General features: G+C 38.4%; 3 protein-coding genes across 7 annotated transcripts; 1 reads left to right on the top strand and 2 right to left on the bottom strand.

The window, feature by feature from the left end:
- Positions 1-321: 321 nt before the first annotated feature.
- Positions 322-18,399, top strand: EIF2AK1 (eukaryotic translation initiation factor 2 alpha kinase 1). Of its 4 annotated transcripts, none has more exons than XM_013177165.3 (15): positions 322-492; positions 960-1,118; positions 4,072-4,208; positions 4,989-5,020; positions 5,499-5,598; positions 6,146-6,226; positions 6,631-6,730; positions 8,291-8,342; positions 9,047-9,416; positions 9,687-9,798; positions 11,716-11,822; positions 16,664-16,790; positions 16,910-16,989; positions 17,486-17,719; positions 18,207-18,399. In XM_013177165.3, the coding sequence occupies exons 1-15, from the start codon at positions 369-371 to the stop codon at positions 18,327-18,329; spliced, it is 1,938 nt and encodes a 645-aa protein (XP_013032619.3). In that variant the 5' UTR covers positions 322-368; the 3' UTR covers positions 18,330-18,399. The 4 variants fall into 4 exon arrangements, with proteins under 4 accessions (XP_013032619.3, XP_066833533.1, XP_066833534.1 ...); XM_066977432.1 differs by lacking the exon at positions 322-492 and adding an exon at positions 769-879; XM_066977433.1 differs by lacking the exon at positions 322-492 and adding an exon at positions 2,790-2,913 and having other exon boundaries at positions 986-1,118.
- On the bottom strand, positions 12,358-16,639 carry ANKRD61 (ankyrin repeat domain 61). Its single transcript, XM_066977436.1, has 2 exons — positions 15,498-16,639; positions 12,358-13,756 (listed from the first exon to the last, which is right to left on the bottom strand). The coding sequence occupies exon 2, from the start codon at positions 13,584-13,586 to the stop codon at positions 12,774-12,776; it is 813 nt and encodes a 270-aa protein (XP_066833537.1). The 5' UTR covers positions 13,587-13,756; positions 15,498-16,639; the 3' UTR covers positions 12,358-12,773.
- Positions 18,400-18,637: 238 nt separating the features above from the next.
- AIMP2 (aminoacyl tRNA synthetase complex interacting multifunctional protein 2) lies at positions 18,638-22,586 on the bottom strand. Of its 2 annotated transcripts, none has more exons than XM_048064715.2 (4): positions 22,424-22,586; positions 20,434-20,640; positions 19,679-19,910; positions 18,638-19,159 (listed from the first exon to the last, which is right to left on the bottom strand). In XM_048064715.2, exons 1-4 carry the CDS (start codon positions 22,544-22,546, stop codon positions 18,774-18,776), a joined length of 948 nt encoding a protein of 315 aa, XP_047920672.1. In that variant the 5' UTR covers positions 22,547-22,586; the 3' UTR covers positions 18,638-18,773. The 2 variants fall into 2 exon arrangements, with proteins under 2 accessions (XP_047920672.1, XP_066833535.1); XM_066977434.1 differs by lacking the exon at positions 22,424-22,586 and adding an exon at positions 20,950-20,973.
- Between the last annotated feature and the right edge of the window lie 25 nt (positions 22,587-22,611).

Below are 22,611 nucleotides of genomic sequence, written 5' to 3'. Positions count from 1 at the left end.
GAGGGGGCTCGGCGACCCCCGGTCACGGCTCGGGGGGCGAGGAAGGCGGCGGGGAGCCGGGGGATGCGGGCAGCCCGAGCCCGGCGCGGAGGTCAGGGGGCCCCGCTGCTGGCGGGGAGCCCCCCGATCCTCCCCGCGGGGCCAAAAGCCCGGCCCCTTCCTCGGCCGTAGCTTTCCCGCCCGGCTCTGCCTTCCGGGCTGTATTTACCTCTCTCCGATTTATCACCCCCCCTCAATTAACGTTTTATTGCTCTATGCTCAAAGAGCGGCCATAAACCGCTGGCCCAGCCCCCGGGCCCGCCCACACGGAGGCGGCCGCGAAGGCGCCGTTGGCTCGGGGTAAAAAGGCCCCGACCCCGGCACCCGGCATGTGGCGGGGTGAGGGACGCCCGAGGCGGCTGCCCAGGACCCCACCGAGGGCCGGGGTCCCCCACTCGCTGCCGCCGCCCGCCATCGAGTTCCCTGAGGAGAGCCCGGAGCCGCGCTTTGACGGTAAGCGGGGCTGGCGGCCATGAGGGGAGCCCCGGGGGCTGTGGGGAAGGAAGGAGGTTTCCCCGTTTCTTCCCCCGTTTTCTGAGGGTGCCGGCGGGGCCCCGGCTCCCTGAGTGAGGAGGAGGTGAAATGGGCGCCTCGCTCCCTTCCCCTCAGCTCTGAGGAAGCGGTGGCCGCGGGGGGTGATGCAAGAGCGGGCAGGGCCGCGACCGCTGCGGGAGCTGGGCCGCCCCCGGGGAGCCTCGTCTTCTCCGGTTACTTTGTTATATAGGCACTTATAAAAATTAATTATAATTAGGTTCCTAATTAGCATCTTAACCTTCTCGCTCAGCAGCAGCTCGTGTGCCTTTTTGTGAGCCAGGGTTGTGTTAAAGCTGTGGAAGGCAGGTGGGTATTTGTGTGTTTATTTTTTGGTAACTCGGAATATAATCAGTTCTAAATTCCTTCTTCTGGTTTTCCTTTTCCAGAATCAGATGTGCCAGCAGAACTGCGAGTTGCAAATGGGTCACAGAAGTTTGTAAACTTCACCTCGACCATACAAAACCAGCTGTTGCTTGTGTCGCTGCTGGAGCATCTCTGCCACATGTACACGCACAACCCTGTTCATTCGAGGTGTTTGTTCCGAAGTTAGTAAGAGTAGTGCTTTCTTACTGCCATATATACCTGAATCTTCTGTGGAGGATTACAGTGGAATATCAGTAAAAAGCTGTAGGTCTTGTCCCATGAAGCGACAGGACTAGTACTGAAAAGAGGCTGTATGCCATGAATCAGCTTTGATGGGGGCTGAGGACCTGTGTTGTTTTCAAAAGTAGTAAGCAAATGTTGTTGTTGCTGGTACAAGGAACAGACAGTTCTGCTTCAGCTAAATCATGAGAGCTGCATCACAGGAAGGGTAGCAAGGTAATTTTTTAAAAAGAGACTACACTTAGTGGAAATGTGAAATATGATTTTAAAAACACAGATAAAAGTGGGATTTACCATAAATATTTATCAAGAAATAGCTGTGACGTAGTCTTCACTACATCTGTCAAATTTTGTTCTATGAAAATCAGAGTAAATAGTTTTGGAAGTCTTATTTTCCAGTAGAATCCTTTGACGTAACCCTGGACCTTGCATCTTAGGTGTGAGGTGTCTCTCCTGAAATCTAGCTTTTTGTCATATGGCGTATCTTAGGTGTTTTTGTTTAATTAAACATATGCTTACTGCATTTGAGAAACAATCTAAGCTTTTTTCCTTATTCTGTGTAATCATAGAAAACAAAAATAGCCATAATATATTGCTTATATTTGAAGCCATTTCTAGCATCCAGTAATAACAGACAACTGTCACTCTTTCATTCTTGAAGTGTGATGTAGATGTTTGGCCCCAGGTCTTACTATATCTTTATCAAAAGCAACAATACCTGTCAAAAACAAAAGAAGCAAATTCCTTGTTTTAGGAGAGAAACACAGCAACAACGAAAAAAGTAACTTTCCATAAGACATATAGGTTGCCCTGTATGGGTATGGTCAGCCTATACTGATATGCCTGATTTATGATACAAGATAAATTAAGACATTTGAATTTTTAACCTGTGAATGTTAAACCTATATAGGTTAAAACCTATGAAGTTAACCTGTAAAGGCTTATGTGGCCTAGACCTATAAAGGTCTAGTAGTAGACTAGACTAAATTGGCCAGCCTGTACCTGTCTGCTTCATGATAGCTCAAGGAAAAGTAAAGAAACGATTGTAAAGATTGAATCTTCACTGTTCTAAAAGCAGAATTTACCTTAGAAAAGTAAAATTGTCCTATACTGGTACCAATATCCACAATAAATTTATCGTAAATGAAGACAACGTATTTCTTAGAAACATTTGGATTAGAGGAAGGGGTGCTGGATTTTAGAGCAGTAGAATCATTATACTTATTTACTTTATGGTATGTTAAATAATGTTTAGGGGGGAAAAAATAATTTTATCTCTATAAAGACATAGACAGACTATTTTGAAATCCTGTATCTACCTGTTTGATAAAGGATTAGGTTGGCCTATACCTATAGAATTATAGGCTGCCCTATACTGATATGTCATATCTACTCTATCATGTCAAAAATTAAAATAATTTTAAAAGAATTTGTTAAATTGGAGAGGAGGAAGAAAAAATGGATTGTGGAAACACTGAATTCTTACCTGATAGAAGTATTTCACCGTTAACCATATACTTATCTACTTAGTGATATGTTAAATAATTATTAGAAACACTAAACTAAATTATCCAGAAGTTGAGTCTAATCAGAACTTTATTTTGCTGGTTCAGTCACAAGCACCATGAGAGAGACAGTGTTGCCATCTCTGCCCTAGAGTGACCAAGGATCTGTGTGTTTTCTAATAACTGACAGCTCTGCCAGTAGGAAGACTTGAAGCATCTTAGAATTACCTTGGTGGGTTTATTGAAGCTAATAAAGGATTGTTGAATACTTGAACTTCTCACCGTCCCCCTTATTGACCCAAGGGCCTTGGGCAAGATGTGGTTATTCCCATGTCCCTGCAGTGACCAGGGATCAGGCACTTTCCAAGGTATGGAGCTGCTTGATTTCCCTGTGTACTTCCATGGCAGATTACATTCCTCCATTGGTATAGTTTAAACTGGTTGCCCAAGTGGGATAAACCCGATTAATAAAAGAAATACATATTGCAGTAATCATTATCTGTTCTGTGGTTTTGGTTGGCATATTCATGTTGGCATGGTTAGATCCCAGCCCCATTCCCCCCCCCCCCCCACTTTCCTGCTGTATGTAACTGTGTCCATAAGGATTGTGTAGCAAAATTCCTGATTCCTTACAGGTTTGCTTTCAGTAAATTTTATGTACATTAAGAGATAATGGGCTGATTTTGAAATATCCATACTAAAGAAACATCTTAGAGAAATCTTACAAGCAAGTTTAAGACCTTGGAACAGAGAATCACAATATGTTAGGGATTGGAAGGGACCTTGAAAGATCATCCAGTCTAATCCCCCTGCCGGAGCAGGAAACTTCTAAATCTTTTTCATAGTGTTTTACAGCTGCACCCATCTCCAGTATTTGTTAGTTTTCTTTCCGCCACAGCAGTGTTTAACTCAGACTGTGAAATATGCAGTACTTTGTCAGGGGTGATGCTTTACTACAAGTACATGCACAAATGTGTGAGCTTGTGTGGGAATTAGAAAGTCTTGACAATACCACTTTTTATTATAAACACATCCTCATACTTGTAAACATGCTTTGAATTTCTTTTTACGAAGCAAAATTAGTCTAGAGGTGACAAGTAAGTGAACGGGTGGATGTTTGTATAATTCATCTACTGAGGTGAGAAAGGAGATGCCATGAAAGGCATGGCAAATGACTGCATTATGCAAACGGATTCCCCCCCAGCAGCTCTAGTTTGGTCTTAATTAGTTTTTATTGCTAAGAGTATGGGAAAGGGCATTAGAATAAGAGTGACTGAATGTTCAGTTTTTCAGATGTGCTATCTTTCAAATAAAGTTTTCTCATTTAAAAAACAAGTGGTTATTGGCAGGCTTCGTTTAATGTGACCTTTCTCTCTGTTCCTCTGTACAGTACTTCGTCAGGCTTTCACAAGAACAGGGTTGCTCTCCCCTTTTGCCTTCTGTGATGAATTTAGTACTGTAAGACTGCAGCATAATAGAGCCATTACTGAACTAATGAAAGCAGCTAATCGACAAGTACTTAATGGGGTAAGCTTTGTTAAATTTGTTTGGCAACCTCTGCATTAAGGAATTAACACATCATTGCATCCAAAGAAGCTTTTGTTTTGGGGTTCTTTTAGTATTGGATTGGATGTTTTCAATAATTATACAAAATGGTATTCCAGTTCTGCCTTTTCTGTGTGGGATGACACATTCTGGATTTACAGGTGCAAAACAATGCTTTTGAAGCCAGCAATATTTCATTCCTTATTAAATCCTAATTCTTTTTAAAAAGTGATTTTTTTTTTTCTTTTAAACACAGGCAAAGTGTTCTAAGTGTTCTATTGCTACAGCTTTTTCTCTTTTTTTTCCAATGATAGACCGGCATCCATTACAACTTCTAACTGTTCCAGTCGTTTGTGTTAACACCCTTGTTTATTATAATGGATTAATATTAATGGTGGGCATAATTTTATATACTGCATAATAGGCTTCAGGCTGAATCAGACTAGTTTGCTTACCTAGCTACTTCAACTAAGCTAGTTAATGTTGTCTTAAGCACATTTTAGAGCCTTCATTTTATCCTGTTTGCCAGCAGAACTTTGAAGGACAATAATCTCTCCAGTAAAGGGATGTTAGCAGATTACTGGTGGGAGAATAATACTTTAATTTGGTGAAGCTCTCTGCAGAATGAAAGGCTATCTGTAACCTCATTTTCTTTTAAGAGCATAGTTTTAGTTACTGTTTTCATTTAGCTGTTTGTGCTGATGGCATGGTAGACCTATCACTCTGTGGCATGTTTTTATGTTGGATTTTGTTGTTTCACAGGAACTGGATAATGGAGATTCTCATGCAATTGGGTATGTATTCAAAGCATTTAAATGATATTTAACAACACCCTCCCTAAAGTTCTGTGCTTCACTCTTAATTTAATTAATACTGCTTTTCATGTTTCCTCTCTGAAACATGGAAAAAAATTATAATTTTTCCAAACTCTCTCAGAACGATCTGATGGAAATTCCTTTTTCAATACAACCCTCATGGTTAGGGTGGCCATACGAAAACAAATTTTTCAGGAATAAACTTAAATCATTTGAATACTTACATTAACTCGGGGTATGTATGTGTAGCACGTAGGTTCTTCTTACCGTAACTGCCCACGTGCATGCTGTTGCAGTCTCCTGGTTTTCAGTATACAGTATGGCAGTGCCAAAGGATTCTTTTTCTCTTCTTTTCATAATGTAAACAGTATTTTTAGATTGTCTATACCTGTAGCATATATAATACCTTCCTTAAAAGTTTCAATTTAGTTTAATGCAGCCTAACTTTTTTGAATAGGGGAAAAGAAGTTCTCTTGGAAGCACAGACTTCACGGTACTTGAATGAATTTGATGAGATTGCAAGACTAGGAAAAGGAGGATATGGTCAAGTATTCAAGGTATTCTTTACCTTCCATTTATAACTTACCACTTTATAGCTAGTTTTTCTTTCAAATTTAGATTTGCTGTTTAATCTTCATATCCCAATGTTCCAGTTGTGGCTGCTTGAAAAGAAAGCAACCTTAATTTGGATGTAAGTTGTTCAACCTAATGTTGAATTGTACTGAACACTTGTAGCATACAGCCAGCCTAAAGCTTCCCATCTGGTATGTGCCATATATAAATGACTGTTGTGGTCTCTCAGATTTATTGAGAACCTGATCAAGCAGTTTTCAGTACCTGTCAGCTTTTTTTTTTTTTTAACTGATGGAAAGGCAGATACAGAGATATGTATTTCAAAAAGATTGGATTAGATGTTTGCAGGCCTGAAATATGGTAAAAGTATAGTATCCTCATCTTAGATAGCTACTTTCTGATACAAGTAAGAGGTTATTCAAATAGAGTGCAGAAACTAATTACTAGAAAATGGTTGGTTCTATAGGATTTAATAACTTATTAATCTAAACACGTTAAGATCTAATTTTGTCATATTACAATTGTTTTCAGGTCAGAAACAAGTTAGATGGTCAGTTCTATGCTATTAAAAAAATCAATATTAAGAAGGCTACAAGAAGAGATTGCATGAAGGTATCATTTATCCTGGTTTGTCTCTGTTCTAACTCTGTGTCTCCTCTAACTGATTTCAATTTAATTTAGTAATGCAGTTAATATTTCTCAAAACATCAAAAATATTAATAGCATTTGTTATACATTTAGTATTGTGTTTCCAAAGACTTGACCCTATCAGTACCTGATAGAAAAAAAGTAATTAAGAGGTGTTTAAGTCCATTAATAGTAGTATATTAACTTGAATTTGGTCATCCCTTCAAAAAAAAAATCTTAATTTGTTTTAAAGCTTCCAAATCTCCTCAGTTTTTGTAATAATTTTATCTATTTTTTTTCTATCAGAAACTATTTTTTTTTTGTTACTATTCGGGTTTACTAAGCACTCAGAATAAAGAACACAGACTGTTTCTTCTTGGTCCTGTTAGGTACTACGAGAAGTTAAAGTGCTGGCTGGACTGCAGCATCCTAATATTGTGGGCTATCACACTGCTTGGATGGAACATGTTCAAACTTTATGCCCAAAAGGAAAGTACAGCATATTGTGCAATTCTTGCATCCTATGTATAACCTTTGTACTATTATTTGCAGGAGAGTACTTCTCTGATAAAATTCCCGTGTTTTTTTTTTTTTTCCTCCTTAAAACACCAACAAAGCAAACTAAAGATGACCACCAGGTCTTTATGTCCCTCTGTGCGCTTCAGTCTTGCTTGTGTTATTTGATGAATAACAAATGATGATAATGATAAATTTGGAAGTGTGGAATTACTGGCTTCTCTTCTGGTAGTATTTGAGGAGGATTTTAAAGCTGGGTGAATTTCAGTGGAATGCAATGAAAACCTCTTAGTGCAAAAACTAGTTGAGTTAACAAGGAGAAAAATGAATACTTGGGAATTAACCATTTCAGCTACCGTGAGAAAAGGGGTGAATAGGAGAAAAAAAAAAAGTTTGTTAGGTAAGAGACTGGAAATACTTTAATGGGAAGGGAAAAAATAAAAACTTATTTTGCTTTCTGCAGGAGAGTTTTTAAATTTGACAAATCGAGTTTCATAGTTCTGCAGTGACAGAGGAATCTGTTTGGTTTTGTTTTTTGTGTGTGGGCATCAGCTATTATCTGTAGCTGTTGAGAATTTTTCTACTTTTATGTTCATTTTACACATTCTTCCCTGGTGACCTTCCCTCCCCCTCTTTTTTTTGTTTTTTTCCCAGTTTCTCTATTCTCAGCTCTTTCCACACTTTGTCCTTTGGTCCTTTTCAAACCCTAATCTGTTGGTCACTTTTCTTTTTCATTCTCTTCCGGAATGCCTTTAGCAGTTAAATCTTTTGATCCTCTCTTAGTGGGAGGTTTGCTTATCCTCTATATGACCTTATTGCCTTCCAAGTCAGTGGATTGATGCCCAGTCAGCCTTAAGCACTAAAGAAAATGCATAGGAAGTTGATGGTATAGTAAAACAGACAAGAGATTTTAACCGCGATACTGAGAATGTTGAAGGATGCATCTTTAGTGCTAGGAGTACTTTACAAGAACTTAATGTCAATAATGTTAATATATAACTAGATCTACATGTGGGTATTGTGGTTTTTAATGTTTTTCTTTGGCTTACAAGATGGGTATTTCATATTTGCTTTTGAAACCTATGTGTGCTAAAACAAATTAGTTATTCATATAAATAAGAAATTTTAATGAAAATCATTTCAGGTGTTTTCGAAACAGCAGCAAGGTGATGCAAAAGGTGGTGTCTTATGGAGTTGCTTCTTTAACTGTGTATTATCGTACACATTATAAGCCCTGATTTTGAATTGGCTAAGTAATTAATTAAATCTGGGTGAATGTAAGGAAACACAGTACAACATTTTCAGTGATTGCTTATAACATTTTCCTTTCCTATAAAGAAGAATGAAAAACAAATTACTGAGGTTCCTAGTAGACTAAGAGATGGCTTTTGCATTAGCAGAGAGAGAGAGAGAGAGAGAGAGCTGCAGATAATGAAGTTAAGTTCAGTAAGATGATATAGATTAAATGTTAATTTGCAGTACCCATCTGCATGTTTTGTTTTGTAAAATACCATTTATCTTTTCATCCAATAGATAAGACAATATTGAAGTTGCAGTCGTTATCTTTGGAGCAAGAGAGCAGCAAGTAAGTATTATACATCTCAATAATAACATTAATTTGTCTTTAACAGAAAGACTTTTGTTTTTAAATAACATTAAAACAGTACAGAATTCAGCATGTATTGCACAAGTATTTTTTATTTCCAAATTATAACAAAGAATAAGTATTAGTTATCCTTGTCATTATTTCTCTTCTGGTTGTATGAGCTGAAGAATGTTGCTGGATTCTCCTGCCTTCCTTGGATCCCTCAATTTCAGAGTGTCTGAGTGTTGAACTGAGCTTCAAGTTTACTTCAAAAGTTCTGTAGTATTCACCAACACTGATTTATACTGTGGAGTCTTATTAGAGCAAAGTGGCCTTTTGTTTCTCAGAAGTATTGATTGGCCCTTTTCATAAAGAGACAGAGTCCGATGAGGTATCTTATAGCGTAACTTCCTAACTGAGAAGGAATGGATCATCGTACTTCTGCCCAGTAAATGCTGTGACCCAGGACTGTGTGTACCTATGAGCTGTCTGGGTCAGCTGTCAAAAAATCTGTGCTGAGGGAAGGTACAAAAGGCTAGAACCTACAGTGCCAGTTACATAAAGTTTTATGTGGCGAAGCAGATGAACTTTTACTCTGGAATGCAGTTCACAATAAAAAAAAAAAAAGTTTTCAGAATGGCGTATCACAAATAGATGGCATAAAATGGTACATATTTTGATTTCCCTCCCTTTATCCTTTTCAGTAATCACTGTCGCATTCAGAGCATGGGAAGTGGTAGTTCAATTATCTTTGCTGACCTTACTTCACAAGAAGAAAAGTCCCGTGACAGTACCTGTCTTAGAAATCTGGATAGTGAATCGGTGCAGAACATGGATGTAAAGAATGATTTTACTAACAGTAGTAGTAAAGAATCTATGAAACCAAATGGATGTGAATTACCCCTAGAAGTACAAGAAGACTCTGTAAGTAATGTTGACAGTGGGTCAACTGATTTTAAAAATCATTCATCACATGGACCTCATTGTAGTCTGGATCTAGATGTTAGCACTGAAAGTAAGTCCTGCACTGAAGAATGCTCCAAGAACGATGTAGCTCTCTGTGGAGAGTTTGAGGTAAATGCCTTTCTCTTTAGATATACTTAGCTACTGTCTGGTTTAATGATGACTATAAAGTAGAATTTGATAAACATAGAAATGATTTATAATGATAAATTTAAAAAAGAAAATGACTGCTAAAGGAACCAAAATTATAGAAAAGTTTTACTTGTAACTTAAATTTATATCTAAAATAAATTTAGTTTTTATTACTTTTTAGAGAAAATAAGTAAGGAAATACTGGTCCTATGACACTGGCAAAATTATGGACTGTTATTTTTCTGTTAGGTGGAGTATCGTTTGATGCTTCATATACAGATGCAACTGTGTGAACTATCCTTATGGGATTGGATTGTTGACCGTAATAAAAAATACAGTGAGAGAACAGAGGAAACTGCCAGTAAGATTCATCACTGTTTTTAAAATTTACATATCATAAAGCAAATTTTTTTTTGTCCTAATTGAAAGTCCATTTACATGATTTAATGTTTTAATTCAGCAGTTTATAATACGGATCTTCTTAATTAGATTATTTATTCACTTCATTTAGTAGCTGCTAGTATTGAACCTTTAATGTTATGTGTTGGTAAAAGAGATTTAAGTTCATGAGTTTTAGACACTCATCAAAGAAGAGTGAATGTATGCCTGAGGCATAGTTGTTACCTGGAGGGATCTGTGCATGGACACTACTACTTGTTTGGAATAGAATTTTTTAATGAGAGAATTTGCTCTTTCTCAGTAAGCTGTTTAAATAATTGAATTTTTACTTTGGTAGCAGTCTAGCTGCTACAAAACAGAGCTCCGCGCAGGCTAATTTATCTGCTGGGGAAAACATAAATGCATCTACTGTTCCAGACAAGTTAAAACATACGTAAAAGCTTTCAAGTTTGTTCTTAAAGCTAATTGCCATTGGTCTAAAAAAAACCTAACTTTTAATCTTAGTTAAATCACTACTCAGGTAAATCTGTTGTTCCGTTTAGTCATGGAATGAGGTTTAGCAGCTAACTGTTTTTCCCCATCAGCTGACTTTCCCTAATGTCTCCTGTAATCATAGTCTTTATAGCTTTCATAGGCTTAAGAGATGACTTTTCTCTTCTAGGAATGACAGAATTGCTAGGGCGTTGGCCTTGCAAAATGCCATTTTCACAAACTTTCCACAAGTGACAGGAGAGAAAAAGTGAATGTTATAGGTTAGAGATTGAGAAATAGAAACCCAAGAGGGAGACAATGGTGAGTGTTGAAAGTAGCAGCAGACATTAGATCTGGGTCATTAAAGTAGGAAGTCAATGCAGTTTAATAAAATAATAGTTTGGGAAATGGTAAAAACAATTACATTGTTAAGTCTATGTAGGACAGCAGCAGACAGAGAAGGTTTGGGAATTTCAGAGGGGAGCACAACTGCAGAAGGATCCAAAAAGGAATATTGCAGTTTAATACAGACAGCATACTATCGTGCAAATTGTTATGGTTTTATCTAGAACTGTATTTTACGTTTCAATCTATGAGTTGCATGGAAGTGAAGAGTTCAGGAAAACACAGTAGAAAGAGATTAAAGGAACAAGATTTTTTTTGTGTGAGAGCAGAAAACTCTGAGAGAGAGGGGGAAGTAGTAAGAAAGAAGAGAGGTGGGACTAGAACAAAAGGTGCACAGTGAAGAGTAATCAGATGTCAGTCATCTCTGATGCTGTGGTCAGGCAGATAACAGTAAGAAAAGTCCATCAGTGTTTCACAGTTCAAGAGATTCTCATGCGTTTTCCTTGATTTTCAAGCTCCGTCATTTATGTTGTAAGGAAGACAATAACCTGTTGTTCTTTTCATTTTCATATACCATTCTGATCCTCTTGGAGAGTGATAAGAATATCATTGTTTTGGTTTTAATTAAGTTCATGGGTCTCTTAATCCAGAACAAGTAAGTACAGTTTTACAAAAGTTGTGATTAATTTATGGAAACAACAACTTCCAGTCATTACTGGGGCCTAGCAGAATTCAAATCGGAGTCAAATATACAAACAGTGGGGATAGTTACTTTCAAGTCTGTGATTGTTAAATTTTTAATCTAATAGCTATGATGGGGTTTGGACAAATCTTTTCATGCAGATGCATTCATGTCCCCTTCTGAATTTTGAGCTGAGTGACTTTCTACTGTTTCAAAATACCCTCTTAGGAGAACTATGGGAAATTTCATTCTTTAAACTGTGTTCATTCTATTCTTTTTTTTTTTTTCATAAATAAACTAATTTCAGCAATGCATAGTATCATAAACTAAAATAAGTCAGCAAAATTAGCTGAAATAATACAGATTTAAAATTCTTTTAAGGTCCATACCATCTTGTGGATGTCAACTGGACAATGAAAATTTTTCAGGAGCTATTAGAAGGAGTGTGCTATATCCACAGCATGGGAGTGATGCATCGAGACATTAAAGTAAGTTCACTGAATTATCACTTGAGGTTAAAGAAAATGAAGATAGCTTACATGATGGGAGGATGAAAGCAACTTCATGGTTAATTTGAGAGGACCTGGGCTCTTAAGAATTTAGCTATATTATATATGAAAAATAAATTGTCTCCTCTATACCATTACCATGTTTTCTTTACTATATTTCTCAATTACTTAAAGTAAATTCTGATTAAGCTTTGGAAATGTTTTGTGAAGCCATTGTCTTGTCCTAAACAGGGATGGACAGATTGGTTTTATTTGGTCCTTCCTTAAACAGGGTAGGAGCTAAATTACCTGAAAAGCACTCTTTTAGGTAACTATAAAAATAAGCAAAGACCTTTGAGTGCTCCTCAATTTGCTAACAGCAAATCAGTTAGCTTTTGAAAATAAGTTCAAATTATTGCTTATTTTTTGATAATTTTTCCTCAATTGCAAATAACTGCTGTTTTTCAAAATGGTTGTTATCAAATGTAAGGGACTGAAATTGTAGGTGACTTCAGTGAAGGAATGAAAAGTTTGTTTTCATTCATGTTAAATGTAGTGAAGATCAGACTTAGAAAAATACACTTTGAATGGATTAGAATAGATGTCCATTTTATGTTCCTCTGTAGTTTTTTGGAACTCTAATCATAACAACAGCTTTGACTTGCTGGCTTAAATGTGAAACATAGGTAGAATACATCTTGTCATACACACACACACACACACACCAGTTTAAACTCATGGAATTGATTAAAAATGATGTGAATGTGTATTCTGTGCTGCTTCCTTCAAAGGTTCTCTGCACCTGAGATGATACCTGTATGAGGAAATTACTGTAAATATTATCTTAGTTATTAACATTCCACATAAGAGAACGTGGAATGACCTAAAAACGACATACAATATTAATCTTCATTCTGGATCAATTTTAATTTTCTATGGGCTGTTTCTGGGTTAACAGTTTTTCAGTTTGCTTTCCTGTTTAGCGTCGTCATGGCTGTATTTTCCAAACTCCTGGTAGCTGTATAAAGAATTCCATACAGTTACTGGAAGCCTATTTTTGAGACAATGCTTGTTGTTTTCGCCATACATTCTTCTAACAGTGATTTTGCAGATATCCTGCAGGGACAGTAACTTCTGTGATAATGTTAAAAGGAAGTCTTTCAGTGCTTGGAATTCTGGGAACAGAAGTCCAGCGGGTAGTTGTCCTTGATTATCTGTTAACTTCAATGGATAGGAGAATCCCAGCAACTTGTTCAACAGTGCTGTATCTTTCAAATTTGGTCTGCGCTGAAGAAATGAGAAGAGTGGAGATTGTCCATCTCTTGTTAAAATATTCATGTCTGCCTTATACTCTAACAGGAGATCAACTATTTCCTTTCTGCCACCTGAGCAGGCCTCGTGAATAGCTGTTCGTCCTTCACGATCTTCGATATTTACGCTGGCTCCGTTACTTAACAGTAAATGGATGCAATCTGTGTTGACACCTAAAATTCTGCTTGCTTTAGATGATGCTGCACACACTGCAATGTGAAGGGCAGTTCTCCCACAAGTTGGAATAGCAGAATTAATATTTGCTCCACGTGCGATTAAAGCTGCTATTTCCTCAGTGTTTAGTGATCCTGCAGCTATGTGAAGAGGTGTCCAGTCAGACTTGGCAGTGTCCTTTATGTTGAGACAATACTCAAAAAGAATGCGTATAGGTGGAAAGGCCTCATCAGGCTGCTGGCCTGAATGTAGCAGATGGTCATATTTGTAATTACTCATTTCAGGATCTGTCTGCTACATTACAGTGTGCAAGATACAGAGACACTTTTCTGTAATATGCTGTCAAGTTTGCTGATCTCTCTGAAATTTGTCTGAAGTGGATGTCCCAGCTCTATAAGTACTAGGCAAATTTAGTACGAGATGAAGTGCTGTGTAGCCTCTTGTTATTTCTGCAATACAAAACACAGTTTCAGGGTTTTTTTTTAATTTAAAATACTTTTGGACTGGTAGGGCAGAGCATTGTAACAGGTCGCAAAACGTTAGTTGTCAGAACGCATTTTATGGGTTGCTATGACCTAACAGAAGTTAGGTCATTAGCAACCTAACAGAAGTTAGGTCATTAATTCATTTTTGCTAACCACAGCTTCTGTGTGCCCAGCAGGAATGCATAAAATGATGTTATGCCTTGAGTTCCTCTATTTCCCAGTTTTATAGGATGATAAATGAGTCATCATAGTTCAGCTTCAGGTCACTGAAGCTCATAGGAGAAGCATAAGCAGGCAGAACCATCATGTCTGTGATACAGTGCTTGGGCTTCAGGACGTGTGGATTACAGCTTGTTATAGGTCAGTTCTGTCGTCAGATTTGGGTTGTAAATCAACAAAATTTAGCAGCTTCTTGGACAGATTTGCTATAGATGTCTTCATCAGCTAGTTCTTCTTGCCTCTTCTCTATTTTCAGCTTAGAAAATGTTATTTAAAAATCTATTGTAACGAGGCAGTTTTCAGCATAAGAAGTGTATTCAACAATGATATGACTCTGAGTCAACAGATACTACCTCTGGTTATAGTTTGTGTTTATATTAATTACTGAGTAGTGTTTCCTACTCACTTTTTCCATTCCATGCATGATTTAATAGATCTGTTTTAAACCTGACAGTTTGTCTTGTGCTTTATATTTAGTGATTCCTTGAATGGAAGCCATTCCAAATTTTCAGCATTCATGTGAACCATCTCTGCACATTTTTCCAGCTCTATGGGCTTTTTGAGATGGGAGGCTCAGAACTGTAGACGGTATTGAAGATGGTAGCGTATTAATTCATATAGTATCATATGATGTTTTCTTCTTTATATCCCCCCTTAGTTGGTAATGTACAATTTGCTTTATAGAATGATGATGAACATCAATTTGCCATTTTTGGAGTTGTCTGTTACCACTCTTGAGTGGTAACAGTCAGCTCAGAGACAGTTGTTGCCCATATAAAATTGGGATTGCTTTTCCTTTCATTTACATTTTAATTTTAATGCTTATTTGCACTGAATTCCTTTCGTCACTGTACTCCCTGCCTGTTAAGAATCGCAAGATCCTTCTACAGTTCTTTGCATTCAGACCTCATCGTTATTTCATTGAATAATACAGTACAGCTGGTAAACTTTGTCATCTCACCACTCACCCTCCTTTTTCTGAATCATTTACAAGTATGTTGTTCAGCATAGCTCCCAGCACAAATTCATAAAAAAAAAAAAATCAGTTGATATCCTTCACCTTGAAAGCTGACTATTTATTGTTTCTTTTAAGTCTTTAAACTAGTTACTTATCTGGGGGGACCTTCCCTCTAACTTCACTACAGTTGAGTTCAGCGAGGGTCTGGACAAATATCTTTTTGAAATTAATATAAATGAGTTCAACTGGATTGCTGGTAACTAGAGGCCCACTGACTCCTTCAAAGAAATGTGAGATGTGGAAGGCCCCTGTTGTGATCTCTTGGAGATCCATTTTCCCCAAAGTAATACTTGTGCCTGCAAGTCCTGTGACTTCAATTTTACTAAGATTTAGGAGTCTGTTTTCATTAGAAGCCACAACCATCAAATGTTTTTTAATGATTTTTTTTTCATTAGGAAAAAAAAAGTGGGATTTCTTAAATCTACAAGATTATTTAAACATAAATTATAATCCCGATCAAATGGTTACCTGGAGGGAGAGCAGGTCTATGAGTTAAGGGTCCTCCCCAAGCAGTCACTGTTTCGCTGTCAGAGTGATCAGATAGTAAAGCTTTAAGCGTTGTCATCTTCCATTATTACTTCATATAGCTCTTCACAGCATTTCCTCTGTCCCCAGGAGAACGCAGCAAACGTAGAGAGTGGCCAGTCTCTCTACTGTCTCTCTTGATCATATTGTTTGTAGACAAGGGACTTGTAGTTTTTGTAATGAAAATCCATAGTTGGAAATAAAAGATTTGGAATCCATCACTTAAGCAGTGTCATTGTTTGTGATGTTGTGGGATGTCTGGTTGGAGAGTAGCTTTGAAGTAACCTTATTATTCAGTGCAACCTTTTAAATGCACTATAAAAGCAGTGAAAGGTTAAGAATGGAAAAAGTCTTCTGTTCCATTTGCTTTCTTGCCAGTGTTCATTTTATTTAGTAGGAAAAAAATCTGTACTAAGCAACACTGTTTTCATTTATCATAGAAGTGTACCTAAGTTCAGAAATTCTGTGCTGCAGAGACTAAGTAAAAACTTTTATTTGATATTACGTTTTCTTTCATGTGGCAAGTATTTCTTTTTCCTAGACACATAGCACTAACATGTCTGCTTAGTGCTTATACAGCCAAAACACACAGATAAAACTATTTCAGTTTTTCCACAGTCAGCGTTCCCTACTTAGCAGCCTCTCAGCACTTACTTTCTTAGCAACTTTCCTGGAACAAAGTAGCATGTTGCAGCTGTGCTTGTCATACAGAAAAGTACATCTGTTTCATGCTACGCCTAGCCCAAAGATCTCAGTCCTTCCTGCTGTGTTAGTTGGTCTAATTTGCTGTGCATTCTTGCCTGTTAAGATTACTGTTCTGCAAATTTCCATTTCTTGACGAGAAGAAAAAAGTACTTTGTCTTTTCACTAAATCTTTGTTTTTCCAGTTTTGCTTTCTTTACTTTTCCCTAGGTCCTTCATGTGTGGTCTTTCCGTCCAACCAGTGCTTGTTAACACATAATTTGATAGTCTATTTTTTTCTCTTACTAACAGAAGTTATTAAATAATCATTATCCCTCTGAATGGATGTTACAGATTTTGAAACAGCTGAATACATTGTAATCCTATGTATAGGTTTGTGTAAGACTTTATACTGTCTCATTTTATAGCCCAGAAATATCTTTCTACATGGATCAGATCATTGTGTTAAAATAGGAGATTTTGGATTAGCATGCAAAGACCTTCTTTTGGATGACGCAGATAGGATGATGAAGATTCACACAGAAAGGATAAATGGTAAGAGCAGAAATCTTTTTAGGTTTCAGTATTTAAGTTTATGTCATATTAAAAACATTAATACTAAATTCTTAAATGAAATGGTAACCCTGAGTTAAGTCTGAACTGACTTTTTAAAGGTCTGACGCATACTTCAGGTGTGGGGACTTGCCTCTATGCCTCACCAGAACAACTGCAGGGATCTGACTATGATTTCAAGGTAGGGATTTTTTTTTTTCTATGAAGCCAATTAAATGCTGTTAAATATTACCTAATTAAGCACTGATATTCAGATTGTCTGATGTTACACCTTGTGTCTATCTGTGGAACCTGAAATGTAATTTTTCAAAAATTATGTATTTAATTTTAATAGCACCATTTATCTGAAAAGAGCCTTACGGTGAAATTACTGATTTCTGTAAGGTGTACTTAGAATTGGATTATAGGAATAAAACAAGCCCCTCACCTATGCATCATAGCTGGTAAATCTCTCTTCTCATTTTCTTGCTGAAACAAATTTCAACTAAGCTGCTAAATGCAAAATTTGCATTTCTAGGTTCATCTTGAAGAATCTGTATAGATTTGAATTTGAGTTGCTTTAGTACTGCCATGTAACTTTATAACAAAACCTTTTCATATTGTGAAACTTAGCAGAAATCTAGTAAGTCATTTAAAATAAGGATTATCCCAGACCTTTTTCCTCATCCCTTTTCCAGTCAGACATGTATAGCTTGGGTGTTATCCTGCTAGAACTCTTCCAGCCGTTTGGAACAGAAATGGAAAGAGCAGAAGTTCTTACACACTTGAGGAATGGCCACATTCCTCATGCTTTCTACAAAAAATGGCCTGTTCAAGCCAAGTATGTTAAGCTTCTCACCAGTCAGCTATCTACAGAAAGACCAACTGCTGCTCAGCTTCGTGAAAGTGAATTATTTCATACCACAGAACATGTAAGTTATGCCAATAACCTCAGCCTTTGCAGGATAAAGAAATATAGAAAGAAAAGTGCTTTATAATGATCCCCTTAGTTTCTCTGCCTCTACTGTGCCTGTATCTTTATTTTTCAAATAACTTAAGAGGACTGTGTGATTGATTTTTTTTTTATTTTTTTTCCCCCTGACAGTATTTAGGCCCCTGTTTCTGGTCTCTTAAAGTAGACAAGTGGTCATTAGGCATATGTAATTTAATTAAGACTGGACACTTGATTTACATACCACTTGAGGTAAATGTCATAAGAGTTTTTGAAGCTTTCTGTCAACTCTGCAGAATCTTTATTTTCCCTTTCCTTGAGCCAGTTTTTTTCAATTTGTAATATCAAATACCCTAATACCTCTGGTGCTGCAGAATGAATCTTGTTCACAATCCAGTACAGACACAAATAAATTAGTAAGGCTTTATGCTTGCCTGTATATAAATGAAATAAACTCTTACTTTCAGGTTATTTATAATCTACAGCAGAAGTTGAGACAGCAAGAGGAAGAAATAGAAAAATTGAAAGAGAAATTAAGACGCCTTTCTAATGAACAAGATGAACATATGAGCCTAGGTTCTCCAGTTTAAGTACAGGAAGAACAAAACTATTGTATATTAAATTATATAAAACTTTTTTTACATAAAGTATTTCAATGCATTTTGATTGTCTTGTCTGTTCTTTAAAGGCCTTAATTGTTTTGCTAAGGGAAATTTTCCATCAACAGAAAGGATTCCAAGTTAACCAGTACTGAGGCTTCTGGGTTGCAGCAAAAGAATAACTAAAAATTCAAAATAACAGGTTGTAGTTGTAGAGGACAACTTCAGGTAACTCTCATTCATTAAACAAAGATGCTTGTTACACATTGGTTACCAAAAAGGAAGATCACACACAAAAGGTAGCTGTAATCTTTTATTGATTTTAGAATTCTGTCCAACTGTAGAAATTGACTATATCTCAGAAAGGACTCAAACCACTACACTAGCCATGAGGTGGAAAAAGATTAAAATTATACCATTATGAAGAGTACAGCCTTACTTTAGTAACTTAATAACAGAGCTGAAAGGTGCCAAGTTTTCACAGGACTTCATCCACTTTTGCACGTTGGCTGGTGCAGCATTTGTACTACCTGTCTGCTGAAGTGCACACCATGCGACAATGTCTGCCACAGTGAGTTCGTTTCCCACCAACCACGGTGTCTTGCCCAGGGCAGCATTCATAGATCGTAAGACTGCTCCTCTCTCTTTACTGCTCCCTTCTTTTAGCTGGAAGATGGCGGTATCAACCCAGCTGTCAATCAGAGTTGAAGTAACTGCATTGTACTTCTGGCCAAAAAGGGAAAAGAGAAATCTAGCAATGTTCCCCTCTCCTTCAATTGGGCACATCGTTTGAATGCTAAACTTCATCTGAGGCTTTGGAACTGAAATCAAGAGAAGAAAAGCGATTACCGCATGGTAGAGAAGCTAAATAAACTGGTAATTTAAAATTTATTTCGTTTGTGATGGCAGCCCACTGTTAACTTTGACTTTTAGTTTTCTTAGTCTAAATACTTAAACTAATGCAACAACTTAGCATAAAATTAAAAAAAAAGCTCACACTGGACTGAAATTTGCAAAATCTTTCACTTAATTTATATTCTAATAAATCACTTACAGAAACTGTACCCACAGGATTTTTGCATAGAGGTGTTTTTCAAATAACCACCTGTTAAATACCATTTGTATTTTAATAGCAGTAATTCAGTTTTCCCGCTCTGTTCCCATCACTACATACAGCTATGAAAATTAAAGTCCATACTTGCAAGAAGTGCAAAAAGTGTTACCTGCACTATGTGTCTATCACGTGTCAGCAAAAAGACACCAAAACATTTGTGCTATAGAACAGGTTTCATTTTCTGACCTATTGTTAAGTATTCATCTGTAAGATAACTTATTCTTACCATCCTTCCAGATGAGAGTAAAGCCCAACTGATACTCATGGCGTGGCTGCTTCTTAGTTGGCTCTCCAAAGCATTTCAAGAGGCTTTCTGGCACGCTTTTCACTGATGAATGTGTGTGAACAGCTGATAATATTTTATAGTGCTCACAAAGCAGACTGTGTAGTATTAATAATGACAATGGAGGTAGAGAAGGATTTGCATTGATTACGATATCTTTCAGGGCACCATAATCCTGAATGGAAAGCAAAATAATCAGCAGATAAGACATTTTCCCGATAAGACTTTGAAGTACTGGGTTTTTCATTTGACACTAGGATGTACAAAGCCATGCACGTGTGTCTAAAATTCTACAGATATTCAAACAATTCAAGTTTTCACACTTAAGGTTTAATTAAAATTAAACATCTTTCTCCTTCAATAGTAATACAATTTAAGAATATGATCGAGGTAAACTCTAGTCCAACCTGAAGTCAAAATTTCCAGTTAGTAACAAACAAGAAACCAACTGTTGTGATTTCCAGATTAGCCATTCCAGCTTGGGTTGGTATCAAAATGAGAATATATGTGGTTTTATGCGTATAAAGACTTACAGCTTTAATTTGTATGCCCAAAATAAATTGGTAGTTGTAGGTTATTCCTAAGAATGTCTTGTAAATTGAGTTCCAAGTGTTTCAAGTTTTAGCGCCTCCCTGCCACCCCTGAAGAGCTGAGGGCAAAGAAAATACCCATCCTTGTATATGCTGAACGAAACTTACCTTTCCAAGCATTAGATCTAAATCTGCTCCATTTGTTGTCAAAGTAGAACATTCATCAGTTTGAATTACGTTAGTTACATCAAAGTCAGCATCAGGAGTTTGTATCATCTTTGAGAGACCATCGACGGCACTCTTCAGCTCATACAAGCGTTTGAGAATCTCCTCCTGGCGGGACTCAAGTGCTTGAAGTGATGGGTCAACCTCTTCCTATAATAGGGGAAAAAGAAAATCACAGAAACGTTCAATCAGCTCAGCGTCTAAGTAGTTCACAGCTTACTTGACAGTAGATTCTGAAAGACTTTAAACACCTTATTCAAAGCATAACCCTACATCATGGCATATTAAGCTCCTATGTCTACTAGTTGCCTCTCCAATCTGCACGAATGTGGTGAGATGGGTTATATCTTCTTTAAACACATCGGTGAAATCTGTTTAATGTATTTTTTTAACTGTTAGCTACAGTGAACCAAAATCTAGTAAAAGTCAGACCACAACCATGGAACTACAGACACTTACGGTTAGCAGCGATGAACTGAAAAGCCAAAATTTGCTTGTCAGGATTTCCTTCAGCCTAGCTGAGTAAACCAATGAAGATTGTGTTGAGGCTGCCAAACAAGGACACTTCCTGTCAGTTCACATGGCCAGTTCCATGGCTAAGCCAAGGAAAGCTGCAGGTTCAGATGGGTGGTACCTTGTATGAGATTGCTCTTTGTTTCAGAGAGCATAACCTTATGAGGAAAATAATGAAAAACCCAAACCCATGGACTTTGTTATATCTTAATCCCAACGCATCTTTCTGTTATCTCAGTTTCTGCCTAGAAGTCTCCCATCTTACAATATGACCTCTTTAAAAGACAAAGAATACATTTCCGTGGGAGGCTTTAAGTCTATAGCCCTACATTACTGTTAAGAAAAACCTGTATGTAGATAATCAATTTCTAAGCCTCCTGAATACAGCCATTAAAGAAGCCCGACCTATCGACCAGACTTCATCTTTCAGGCTAATGGATAAAGAGATAAGAAGCAAGGTATCTAAGCAGGATCACACCACCAGCTTACACACTATTCTCATAGAGAATATGCTGAGCCACTTCTTTAAGCGAATGGTTTTTGGCAAGTACATAATTATACGAGACAAACCCCAGTCTCGGAGGAGGCTGGTGGTTAGCTCGTGGCTGTTGCAATGCTAAGCATGCTAGTGAGGGTGCCTGTTAAGATCTGCCCCCCAAGCTTAATCCTCTTCAGGGCTCCCACTGGTGAGCTGTGTGCTCTGAAAGACACGGTGCTGTCGGGCTGAGCTGGACCATGGGTGCTGGGGAATTCACGGTGCTCCTGACACAGCTGAGGGGATGGAGCCAAGCAGATTAACGAAGTGTTTGGCGTTTCATTGCAACAGTTCAGTACTCGCAGGGGCCTTATAATAAAAGATGAACAACTCTTTGCTCAATCAGATACTGACAGGACGAGGGGGAATGGCTTTAAACTAAAAGAGGGGAGAGTTAGATGAGAGGTTAGGAGGCAATTCTTCACTCAGAGGGTGGCGAGGCCCTGGCACAGGCTGCCCAGAGAGGCTGCGGCTGCCCCATCCCTGAGGGTGTTCCCGGCCAGGCTGGGCGAGGCCCTGGGCGCCCTGACCCGGTGGGCGGTGTCCCTAGCGGCGGGGAGCTGGGCGGTCGCCGAGGTCCCTCCCCAGCCGTGCCGCTCCCCGGCTCCGTGACTCGGCTGCCGGAGGGAGCAGGGACGGGCACCACAGAGGGGCCTCAGCCCCGCCCGGCCGCTTAGAACCGGCCCGACCAGCCCCAGAGAAAAAAAAAATAATAATAAAATAAATAAAAGGATAAATAAAAAAAAAAGCCCAGAAAAAGAGAGAACGACCCCCAAAAAGAGAAAGACCCAAAGAGAGCCGGAGCCGAGGCGCAGCCCGCGAAAGCCCCGTGGGGCCGCGCCCGAGCCGCGCGTGAGGGGAGCCCGGCGGCGGGGCCGCTCCTACCTGGGGGGGCTGCGCGGCGCTGGGGCGGTGCAGGCAGGGCAGGCGGTACATGCAGCTCGGCAGCTCCTCGGCCCGCAGCGCGCCGGGCGGCCCGTGCAGCGCCTTCACCTTGTACATCGGCATGGCGCCCCCGCACCGCACAGCGCCGCGCCGCGCGGCACCGCCCACCGGCCGCGCCCATTGGGCAG

The sequence above is a fragment of the Anser cygnoides genome, chromosome 15, assembly GCF_040182565.1.
Source record: "Anser cygnoides isolate HZ-2024a breed goose chromosome 15, Taihu_goose_T2T_genome, whole genome shotgun sequence".
NCBI lineage: Eukaryota > Metazoa > Chordata > Aves > Anseriformes > Anatidae > Anser > Anser cygnoides.
Note: the sequence above shows the minus strand (reverse complement) of the source record. Positions and strands in the feature narration are given on the sequence as shown.

Bases quoted from the DNA above. Each gene is read 5' to 3' on its own strand.
- EIF2AK1 (XM_013177165.3), top strand. From the start codon at position 369: ATGTGGCGGGGTGAGGGACGCCCGAGGCGGCTGCCCAGGACCCCACCG. The intron at 5,599-6,145 runs GTATTCTTTACC...AATTGTTTTCAG, and splicing joins GATATGGTCAAGTATTCAAG to GTCAGAAACAAGTTAGATGG. The intron at 9,799-11,715 runs GTAAGATTCATC...AATTCTTTTAAG, and splicing joins GAGAACAGAGGAAACTGCCA to GTCCATACCATCTTGTGGAT.
- AIMP2 (XM_048064715.2), bottom strand. From the start codon at position 22,546: ATGCCGATGTACAAGGTGAAGGCGCTGCACGGGCCGCCCGGCGCGCTG. The intron at 20,641-22,423 runs GTAGGAGCGGCC...CCCCTATTATAG, and splicing joins GCGCCGCGCAGCCCCCCCAG to GAAGAGGTTGACCCATCACT. The intron at 19,160-19,678 runs GTAAGAATAAGT...TCTTGATTTCAG, and splicing joins TACTCTCATCTGGAAGGATG to TTCCAAAGCCTCAGATGAAG.
- ANKRD61 (XM_066977436.1), bottom strand. From the start codon at position 13,586: ATGAGTAATTACAAATATGACCATCTGCTACATTCAGGCCAGCAGCCT.